The sequence below is a fragment of the Sinohyriopsis cumingii genome, chromosome 5 (genome assembly GCF_028554795.1).
Source record: "Sinohyriopsis cumingii isolate HCF-2022 chromosome 5, ASM2855479v2, whole genome shotgun sequence".
NCBI lineage: Eukaryota > Metazoa > Mollusca > Bivalvia > Unionida > Unionidae > Sinohyriopsis > Sinohyriopsis cumingii.
In genome coordinates this window covers 50897535-50909838 of record NC_142965.1, presented here as the reverse complement: position 1 = coordinate 50909838, position 12304 = coordinate 50897535, and the positions used below count along the sequence as shown (strand labels likewise).

The 12304-nt window shown below is 35.8% G+C and overlaps 1 protein-coding gene across 1 annotated transcript in view; it reads right to left on the bottom strand.

The window, feature by feature from the left end:
• LOC149799149 (deoxyribodipyrimidine photo-lyase-like) overlaps positions 1–3107 on the bottom strand; it is a 58958-nt gene extending 55851 nt beyond the window's left edge. Inside the window, exons 1-2 of the mRNA XM_089958273.1 lie at positions 2634–3107; positions 982–1127 (exon numbers count right to left, since the gene is read on the bottom strand). Coding sequence (XP_089814399.1) covers positions 982–1127; positions 2634–3102 — 615 coding nt within the window. The 5' untranslated portion in view covers positions 3103–3107. The remainder of the gene's footprint in view (positions 1–981; positions 1128–2633) is intronic.
• Positions 3108–12304: the final 9197 nt, after the last annotated feature.

Genomic DNA, 12304 nt, shown 5'->3' with positions numbered 1-12304 from the left:
TACACTAGTGTGATGCAAAACTGCATAAACACATTAGGCAGCGACTATGAGTAGCATCGAAATTGTGTAAAAAGAAACTACAAAGCAGGACATTCTTAAAAAGGATACTGAACATCAACACTGCTGATCCACCAGTATGAGTGTGTGTGTGTGTGTGTGTGTGACTTGGATTTTTAATGTAGCGTTAACAATTTTTCAGTCATAATGCGAAAATGTCTGCAGTGTGGCAGTTTATAGTGATGTCCAGCACTGGGACATCATGCTGCAGACATGTAGCATGATGTCCCACCCAGTCACATTATCCTGACACCAGGCCGACCAGTCCTAACACTAACCTCTTAATGCTGAGTGCCAAGCAAGGGAGCTGTTAGTACCATTTTTGTAAGTCTTTGGTATGACTCGGCTGGGGATTGAACCCACAACCTCCCGCATCCATGGCAGATGCTCTAACCACTAGGCCACCAGAGTGGTTGAGTACACTGAGAGAAACTGGAAAGTGGTTAACATCGTGACTTGGAGAAAAATAAAACTGCTCTACATGAAATATGTGAAGTCCTGAAGAAAAAAAACTCAGTTTAATAAAATATTTTTATATTTCTTTTCACATCTGAATTACAGCAATTGCAATGTTGTGTGAAAAAAAAATAACAAAAAAAATGGGCCAATTTGGGCACATGGAAATTGTGAGTCCAGGCTAGTGGAATCTGATTCAGGGCTTGTGATTTTCTTTAAAGTCACCAGTCCTGGTCCCATGTCTGAAAAAATTTCTCAGAGTGCTCAAAATAATGCTGACAGCAAGCCGACCACTCCTACTTTCCTATATATCCTTCAGCACAAAAGCTATAATGACTTGCCTTGTAATCAAACCTACCTCATCCACTTCCTCAAGGCCTTCAAAAATAAAGCTGAAAGGCCTGATGGCATAATGGTTACTGCCTCCAACTCTTTAAGGCCTTTAATCATGAAGCAGTAATGCCTTACCTCCTCCACCTCCTGAAGGCCTTTCAGCATGAATCCATAGTGCCTGATGTTGGCATCCAGGAACTTGGGAACAAGGCAAAAGCAGACATGCAGTGGCACCTGCATCTTCAAGGCAAGCTTCTGGGCATACAAGAAGGCCCAATTATCTGCACACAAAAATAAAGTTACATCTTATACTTTTGTCTCTGCTACTGAACAGACATTTCATTAACTATGGTATTCTTTATAGTGAGAAACACAGGAGTGTAGCTTCACCAGGTCTTATGATAATTCTTTTTAATAATGATTTACAATATCAAATGCTTTGAAAAACTTTCATCACTTGGAAGTTTGCACAGCATTAATATGAGATGAAAGTTCAGGCTTGGATGCTTCAAATAATGCAAATTAGGTTTACATGAGGAAAAAAAGTAAACTTTCTAAGCTAACCATGACCAGACCCGATCTCTACTTTCCAGTAACGCAATACTGCATAGCTAAATTTCTAATAGTGTGAAAGCTTTTACTGAATGACTCACAATAGTAAGTAAAAGACTACCTGTATATATGGCAGGGTTATTACAAGGCATTAATAAATACTCCATGCAATGCAATATCATTTCCTTCCCACAATCAAAGTCTGACAAATTTATTTTGTGTCATGTTATAACAGTGTGATACAAAATGGTGTTGTGTCATGTCAACTGCACCGGCTCCCTGTGGTTCAGCCATTTCATATTACATGTACATGAAGATCACAGATGGCAAGCATGGAGAGAAAATAAACGATACAAGATTCAAACTACAATGCAGATAGTTGTCTTTTTTATTTTGCTGCCTTTTAAAGCACAATAAATACACATTGGCTATGTCAAGCAGAGGAAACAGGACTATATTGCCTTTCACATGGACAACTGAGGGAACTGACCTGGACTGGAATAGGTAGGTAATGAACCCATGCACCTAGCATTACGAGTCCAACATTTCTCCAACTGAGCTACTGTAAGTAAAAATTCCAGCACATTTAAACCAACCAAATACTTTAACAATCTAGTACACAAAGTTTCAATAAAATCACCCAAATCACGAACAAATTTAAATTCCAAAATTCTTTTCTTCAAAGATTCTCTTTTGAAAATTTGTCAAGCAATTTCCTCCAAATTGGGCAAATGGAAAAAAAAGGACAACCTTACTGGGCACCTGCCTCAACTACATATCCAGTCTACAAAGTTTCTTTACAATCCTCCAAGCAGGTTGAAAAAAGGCATAACAGAAAGATGCATTCATGGGGCAAATGACATTATCATCCAAACGTCACAAAGATGCCAGAACAATTGCTGCTGGGCAAATAAATTTATTGAAACTAATCCATTTTTTTTTAAATAAAGACTCCTCACCTCTTTTGGTCAAACCTGCCTTTCACTTAGCAATGTAAAAATGTTAACACTGAGGTTAAACTAGTGTGCAGATGGACATGGAGATGCACGAAAGTAATTGTGGTGTTGACCTTCCACAAAGTTAGTCCAGTGGGTAATATACCAGTTTTTGCATGCTTTTCTGCTAGAGATTTAATATTTTGAATTGTTTCTCCCTTTTAAAGTCTGTATTTTTTTTAACAAAGCATGGATGCATTTAAAATATTTATTTCATGCCCATATGTCATGTTAACATACCTTGCACTCGCTGGTCTCTGGCCATCCAGTACACTATGCCATCACATGCATCTGGAAACTCTTCACACCTAGATATAATTCTGACCCGTTTCTTGTTATACTTAAACTCTTCCACCGACTTGCAGACATTCAAGCGAGCATTCTTAATCTTTGACAAAAAGTCTTGTTCTGTGTCTTGGGCTTCATCTCCTTTCAATTTTTTATTTTCTGCACATGGTTCGCCTACACCCTTTCGTTTGCTACCCTTTCCGTCAGCCATGATGATTCCAGTCCTCAGGTTCTTTTTCAGGATGTCAGAAAGAAGATGACACCGTCTGTACCTAACTGTTTGTTTATAACAAATATTATAGAATGTAGGTAGACTTTCTGTGAAAAGCTTAAAGACTTGGTCGAAAAGTGCCTCCAGCTCAACATAAAAACTGTAAACAAAACAAAAAAGGACTATATGATTACCAGTAGAATACAGCATGCAGGTAGAATTTGAACAAATTTTTTATATCAAATGAAAGGAAAACAAGAGAAATATGAACTGCACATTATACACCTGCCATACCATTAATAGCCCTCTATATGGGCATTAACACAGCATGGTCGACTCTGGAGATTATTGACCAACAGGTCTCAATGACCTGGGCTCTTGGTCAAGGTACACTAAAAGCCTGAACTAAATTTACTGACCAGAAACCATTATCTCTTATTGGACTCACTATATACATATATGCTTATAAGACAGGTTCAACTGCAGACAACACAGACCCTGATTTGCTATCACATAATGATAACTCACCATGCAGAGCAGGGTCTGTGTTGTTTGTTCAACTGATTACTCTTAATGAACTGCATAGACCAGATCTGCTGATGCATTACACAATGACAGATATGGGTCTGTGCAGTTTGCAGTTGGACTTTGGGGAATGTACCCAATAGCTGGCAGAAGAGACCAAGGGTCACAATGGTGAGGATGGAACGGTCCAACTTGATTTATGTATTGGTCTGTCAGAAACCTCCGAGCAATTTCCTCAATTGAAGAAGAATGAGAAAGGAGGAGGTCTGGATGAGGCTGAGCTCCCGAGATTTTTTCCATACTGGAAAGGCTCTTTTTGGACTGTGCAGCGAGTTTTGGGAACAAGTCAGTGGGTAAAAGGTGATAGACTTCATTTATTACCTTGTCGAAAGACCATACTTCCCCTTCCACATCTAACAAAGATGAAGAAGCAGGCGTACATGCAGGTGTCACTTGTGCTTCCTCCATGTTGAACTCATTAGAGTCTACTACAAAGGAAATAGCATCATCGAGGACACTGAGCTGGAGAGTGTGTAGGAATCACTAAATCAAAAGGAGGTGAAGAGGGTATAGGAACACTCTGCACAATGTCCCGTACTGCAGCACGGTGAGTAGGGGCTAAAGGAGTGGCAAGAACTGGAAAGAGACGAGAACATCTGTCATTCTTGGAAGAAGTCACACCTCTAGCCTTCCAAATGGTTTCCACCCAATGATGAGGTGATGGCAAGACATGAGCCACAGCATCACCTCTGTTATGAGAGCAAGATCCAAAAGCCCAAGGGCCCTGAGGTGTAGGGACCCACATCCAAGAGGGATTCACTGGCATAACAGTAAAGGTGGGAATTCTAATTCGATGACCTATCCTAGTCTGAGCCCTCTGGTTGTTCTCCCAATGTTCATAATGAGGTGGTAGAGGGTGGAGATTGGGGGAACTCAGTGTAAACCCTATTCCCATACTGTGAGGCCTTAGTGTGATGATCAGAGGATAGAGGATCATCAACTGATGCATCCCTAAGGGAGGTGTATTGCTGATCCCTCTTAGTGGAAGGGTGCGACACATTACCTTGGACAGGGTGGTGGTAGTGCATCTCCTCCTCAATGGTAGGCAGCAACACGCTATAAGCATATACCATAGCATGTCGCTACCAAAGGAGGTAGTGACATGCTATGGAACAGGCAGTGCATCTCCTCAATGGGAGGCAGCAACACACCAAAAGACGAGTGATGCATCTCCTCCACAATGCAAGGCAGCACCATACTAGGAGGTGAACAGTGAATCTCCTCCACAATGGGAATAAAACTGAATGGATAACACAAATAGGTATAACTACTAAGAGGCCAGGTCGGAATTACAGTCAGAAAAAAAAACAATCCAACAGGCAATTTTTCTCTGGTGCTTGGCACACATCTGATCACATCAATGTCCTTGAAAAAGATAAGCTAGCTGTGCTTGTTTTGTACATAACATAGCAGGGACAAAAGAGCTGTGATAAGAATTGCATCATACTGACAATTCTTCACTCTAAAGGTGGATGTAATCACATCAAACAGACGGTAAGTTTTTCCAGCATGAAAAAGAATGCTAAACAATAGCCATGGGTAAGCTACTGCTGCTATTAAAACTGAACTACTTCATTGTGCATGGATGTAAAAAGGCATCCAAGTCAGTACCGTATGACTAAAGCAATCTGTGCAACGGTGTCAATACTGGGTTCCAATATGTGATATGTTCTTTAATATTTCACCTACAGTTCCAACATGAACTAACATGGAACAATCTAGGCAGTGCCAATTGGTCAGGCAATAAGACAGACCCTATCCCCCAATCATGCATATCACAGCCACTGTCCTACATTGTAACACTATATATGGGGCGGCACTTTTTTTCACCAAGGAACAATCAAATTGCACCAACGATGTCCAATAAAAGTATTTTTATTTGTCTGGCATGTGAATTAATACTTACAAATTGAAAATTGGTAATTTTTATATAATTAATTGAAATAAAAAATTAAAAATTGGTAATTTTTATATAACTAATTCAAATTAAAAATTGGTAATTTTTATACAATTAATTGAAATTATTATAAAGTTTGGTTATTTAGATTTATATTCATGATTCTATACATTAAATTGTTGTTGCATAAATTTATAGGATTTGGAATGTTTAATTTTCTTTTAGGTTTTCTTTTATATATTGTTTGTCTTTATAATATTCTGTAGTTTTTATGTCCAGAAGAACTCGTAATTTGTCAACCATCCAGGTACCCCGAGTCATCGGTTAACCGACGAATCAGGGTGTCTGGGTGATTTGTCAATTTATTTTAGCTCTTTACTTGTAAGATTGACAATTTCGAAATTATATCTATATATGTTAAGGAAATAAAGGCAAATTAACTTAAATTAACTACTTTCATCTTGAAAGGTGCAATCTAATGTGTTAATAAATATGTGCAAGTTTATCTAATAAAGAATTCCAAACTTGTATTGTTTTTAAAAATTATGGAACTTATCAAAGAGAACTTTAGCAGAAACATGTCTTCACTCCAACATGTTATGATCCTGAATGTCATAATAGGTACTTAAACAGACAGATCTTGTCATGTTTTTACATGGTTGTGCATGACCTTAACCTAGTTATAATTACGTTATGGCTTTGAGGTGATGACAAATGATTTAATTATAATTGCTAATCTAAATTTTTTTTGTATGCTTATCAAAGAAATCTACTATATGATGAAAGAAAAAGTGTTATTTTCTTCTGTTTTAACTTTTTCTGTTACTTGAGAGAATATAAACCTAAATTAGATAACAACTAAGAAAATTTTCACAATTGTTTTACATTCGCAAGGATAACAAATGTATGTTTTACCTGTGATAGTTATACTATAAGAACTTGTAGCTCGATTTAACAGTTATTAAAGCAAAGCAGGGCTTCCACATCTGAATATGTCCCAATCTAAAAGGCACTGAAATGCAAACGCTTAATGATTTATATTTCAATTATATCTGTAAATGCGATCATTTTCTCATTCTACCTTATGATCGCAAGTTCATATCAGTAACCAATAACATAAACCAATCTTTTTTTTTAATTAGACAAAAATATCCACTATATGTTGCTTGTTCCATTAGATTAGTCATCCCCCTTTTAAGATTTGCACAATTTGTAAGAAGTTGCCCTTGTTTGTTATTGAGAAATCTCTCCACTTGTTAGGACAAGTCACCCAAAACAGGAATGCGAATGTCTGATTTCTAGATTTATGAAACATTTTTCGTTTTAATTTTTACATTTAATATCACTGCCAACGAATATGAAATAATTTTATTGGCTTTCATGTCTGAAAGTGTTTTGTTGTCTTCTGTATAGTAATTTGTTTGATTACAAACGAAGAGTAGCTTCCAGTGGCAGCTCTTTCGTGCATTATTCTTCCCATAAATGAAATACAAGACTATGTATGAAATACTTTCTTTTCCCCTGAAGGTTTAAAAATGGTGCCTAGTATAGTTTTTTGTGTTCTTTAGAGTCTTGGGGTATTTTATACCAGTCGTGATGTTTAGTCTGACTGGTCAATGCTATCAGTTAAAGCCGCGAGTTATCACCCAACTCTATAATTGTTTCAATCAATTATTTAAAAATGCCCTATTTTCACATTATGAAGTATTACTTAACACTCGAAACTACTAAAACTAATGTTATTAGACATTATTGGTGCAATTTTTTTATGTGTTCTGTGATGTTCTGCATTATTCTCTAGTACAAAGACATGTCTTAAATGGGGTGAGTGGGCAGCTGGACAGTATTGCTGTCCTTCCATCTGCTACATTGGGAACTGGAGGAACCATAGAATCTTGATCGTCAGACTAAAGTTTCTTGATGACATCCTCTATTTTGGTCACGCTTTTATCTGGCAAATTCCTATATGCTTTGTTGATCGAAATCAGTGAAGGAATCAGGTCGCTAAAGAATTGCACTCACAACAGTAGCTGCTTAAATGAATCCGACTCCTGTGTGGAAACTGTTTGCTGCCATACACTTCAACCAACCAGTTCTTAAATACGTGTTAAAAAAATAACAAAAAGAGGTGGAAAACAGTCTATTTGACTACTATCAATTTTAAAGACAAGCCATCAAAACTGTGCTGGAATGCTGTATTATCACGGTACCTAATGTTGTTATCAGAACGTATTAAAACTGTTTTGCTATTATTACTTACTTATAATTTGTAAAGTTTCTATGACTTTCCCTCTATCTAACCCTGTAAAAGAAATTTGTCAATCAAAGTGCATAAGTGTAAATAAAACAGCACATGGTGGCTGACCCAGATTAATGTACCATGGGGAACAACTCTATATTATTGCAGTATTTGCCTAACTTAGCTATTGTAGCACACACATTTTAATAAACATAAATTACAACTTACCTACAAGAAGGAATGTTCATGCTTGCACTGCCAGAATATTTCCACAAAAAACAAAAGGATCCAATGATTAAATCGAACACATAGATGTAATTAATGTTGAAATCCATGAACAACAACATTGACAATTTTTTTAAAAACCAAATATTATTTGACATTTTATGAATTTTAAATGCAATGTGGGATAAGAAATATAACAACATATAAAATTATTAATACTATTGTTATTACTATTATTTAAGTGCTACTGATTTAAAGAAAATTTAACTTATCGTTTTCCTATTTATATTTGATAAATATGATCACAAGCAACATTTTGTCAATTTGGTCCATATTAACTACCATGGAATAAAATTCCAACCTTGTTAGGATATTTATGTCACCTTTGGTATATGACCTAGAATCATCAAACTTGAGACGACACACTGAGTATATTTTGTAATCAAATCCAATGCAGGTATAGTAACATCGGCAGGAGTTTTGTATATGACAATCAACAGAATTATATGTACTTTACAAAAACAAATTGATGTTCATTGTTTGTCAATTTAAAGATTTTTAAAAATCTTGATATTTTAGAGGAAATTGAGCTATAACATGTTTGCATTCTTACTAGCTGTAGCTTTACATCTGTAAGCAACTGCTAAACAGCACATGTCCAAAATTAATCAGGAAATCTTGTTTGCCACAATAACATAGAGCCCACAATAATTCACACACGATTTTGGTATTCTACAAAAAAGCTGCAAATTTGAAAGGGGGGTTTGGGGGTCCTCCTCCAATGGGGTCTCAAGGGGCAGTGCCCTGAATCCAGGCATCCAGGGGGCCCCCAGCCAAAAATGCATATTACTATCATAAAATATTGCTCATAGTGTAACTTGTGAACATAATTTATAACAAAAAAATCATTTGAAAAACTAACAAACTTACCAAAAAATTTCAAATTGACTTGAACAATTTCATAATATTTATTGTCACATGAATTTGTTTTCCAATACTATTGGTGCTTAAGTTATTTCATGTGCATTTCAGTGTTCACATCATAATTTAATCACAATAATTGCTCAATTTTTGCAGCAAATATATTATACTTCTCTCATTTCATAACAAATCTGTAAAATAAACATGCAAGTACATCAACTATGTACAAATAATAACATACATTCACTTGTCTTTTTCTCCAATGAACACAACCTGTTGATATGCCAGTTGAGCTCTTTTTGCAGCTTTGGCAAAGATTTCTTTAGCCTTCCTTTTTGACTGACACTTTTAAACAGAATATTCTAGTGATAACTGCCTCCTTTCAAATGTTAAGCATTGCAGTATTTTATATTTGTCAATGTCGAATTCGGTATGTGTTGTGTGTCAATACTGGTGACGAAAACCTTACATGCACAGAATAGCCAGACAGCAGTGTATACTCCAGCGCTGTATTATTAACTTACTGCAGGCTCTAGATTATCGCTGTGAATGGGATTTTCCACTTAATTTTGGACACGCACTGTCTAGCAGTTGTTCCCAGATGTAAAGCTGTAGCCAGTAAGGACACAAATATCTTACAGCACAATAACCATTAAGGATGCAAGTATCTTATTATATAGCACAATCTTCTCTAAAATGTCAAAAAAATTTACGAGTTTACGATGAGAAAGAAAGAGCATCACTCTTTTGCAAAGTGCATGCAATTCCATTGATTATCATAAACAAAAGACAAGTCGACCTTGGCTATGATTACAAAATATATTCAGTGTATTGTCAATGTTTCATGATTATAGGTCATATAATGATGGTGACATACATGTCCTTACAAGGTCAATGTTGCAATTTCATTCCATGGTAGCCAATATGGACCAAAATTTACAAAATGTTGCTCATCATACTTCTCGTATGCAAATAAGAATATAATAGCAGTTAAACTCTTTTGAAATCAGTAATACTTCAATAATCATAATAATATTAATAGTATTTTATATAATTTTTTTGCCTACATTGCATTTAAAATTCACATAAAGTTAAATATTGTTTTTCATTTGCAATTTTTTTTATTCATGGATTTCCACTTTAATTATATTAATGTTATTAATGTGTTCGATTTGATCATTGCATCCCTGTGTTTATTGTGGAAATATTCTGCCAGTATAAGCGTGGACATTCCTTCTCATAGGTAAGTTGCAATTTATGTTGATTATAATACCTGCGTGCTTCTCGTGGGTCGGTGGTTCTTTCCGGGGTTTTCTCTGGTTCTTCCTCCACCATTAATACTGGCCGCCATGTATAGCCTATCATGTGCTGCAAAATGGCGTTAAACCCCACAACAACAACAACAACAACACCCTGCGTGCTATCACCATAGTCAAGTCAGGCAAATACTGCGATAATATAGAACTGTTCCCCAATGGTACGTTAATCCGGGTCAGCCATTATATGCCGTTTTATTTACATTTACGTGATTCAATTGACAAAGATTTTTTAGAGGAATAAAAAGAGGGAGAGTCACAGAAACTTTACAAATTATAAGTAAGCAGCAATAGCAACACAGTTTAATATGTACCAACAAGAACGTTTAAGTACCGCGATAATACAACGTTCCGTGCTATAACGTTATGTAACTTCGGAGCGCCTAAACTTCAGTTTTTACATTTTCTTATTAATCCATCCTTCCTATTACAAAACTATTTAAACTAAATTCTAACATATTTATGACATTCACTCTCCCTTTTAACTAATTCCGTCCTTGCTGATTGTCATTAACAACATCAACATATGCCGATATGAAATTGTTACACAACTTACATTTCGCGGGAAGTACTATCGGCACTTTCGGCACTTATCGTCGTAAATTTAATTACGTAAATTTCCTAACTGGTTCTCGACCACTTCTAGAAAGCCATATACTATTCCTTTCACCACTTGAGACGAGTACAATTCACTGTGTATACATTTTATCTAGATTGCATAAAATAAACTAACCGTAGAAAATCGTGCACAGATAAGAACGTTTTTCCGGTGAAACAGGAAGTTTAAGCGAATAATTTTCCATTGTTTAAACAATAACAGTGAATCCCCACTGCATGTATGGAAAATGAGAAAATGTTTAAAATCGAAACGAAATCTCTCACGCGATCGAGAGAGAGAGAGAGAATTAATGTATAGTATGTACGTTTTATCAATGATATAACACGAAAGGTATACATTTTTCATTAAAAGAAAAGAAGGCTTGCCGAGTTTCCTTTTAATGAAACATTTATACAACGATGGTATATCATTGATACTGCGTACATACTATGAATATATTTTATTTATATCACATACAATTACACATATTTGCCCTTTGCACGGAGTTAAGATTGACCACAGGCAACTGTGTATTGACCGAGTGAATGAACTCCTCACATCCCTGCCGAGTGTGTCCGCTACAAAATGTAGTTTTGTGCATTTTGTAGCTATTCACAATCACCTTTGCATATTGATATGTTGATTATGATATAAGCGGAATCCAAGCGAAAATCCTCTACGCTCGTCTTTTCATAGATTTTCGCCCGTATCTTGCTACGATGATCCAGAGAGAGAGAGAGAGAGACAGAGACAGATGCGGAATTTGGTCATTTTTCATGTTTAATTAATATCATTAATCGATTTGTATAACATTATAATAGGTTTAAAAAGCAACAACAACATCAATATAGCATTAAATAAATTACAGTATGTGTGCCTTGTAACCGTAATTTCCAGTATAGTTACAGTATATTGTCGACAGGATATTGCAACTTTGTATCATTGATTATATAAACACTGTAAATAAATCCCAAGAAAAGTTTTTGATATGGTTCGTCGTAACGGTATGTGTACACTTTCCTTGGGGTTATGTTTTGAGCCAATAGAATAAACAAATTCGATATGTATTATGTGTGTGTCTGTGTGTGTATATATTTCACATTGTTTGTCATAAAAGTATGATGAAATTACATTGTATCATGTATATTTTAGCCACGACATTGTCAATTTATTCCATAATTCCAATAATTTGCCTTGCACTCACTGACAATACATGCTAGTCCGCCGTTTGCACTCTTATGGTCAGCGAGCGCGATGCAGTCAGATTGGCCATTGGTCACATGGGCTTTTTCTATAAATAAGCACTACGTACGTATACTCGAGAGCATCAGTGATCAGCGTTATCATGTCCAGCGTTCGGAGCAAACGGGAGTAAAGCATCGGGGGGCCGCTGTACTCATTTCATCTATTCTATAATGTCTCAAACTATGTTAGATAAACATAGTCAAGTTGCAATGGCAAGTACTTAATGATACAATACAATTAAATAATGCATTATAGATTCAGCTAATAACAAACGGTGGGCATTGTTTTAATTTATACCGTTAATTTTGTATAAAGACACATTTTGCATAAATGTATATTTTTTTTAAAAAAGGCATGAACATATTCCGACCAGTATATATATTTTT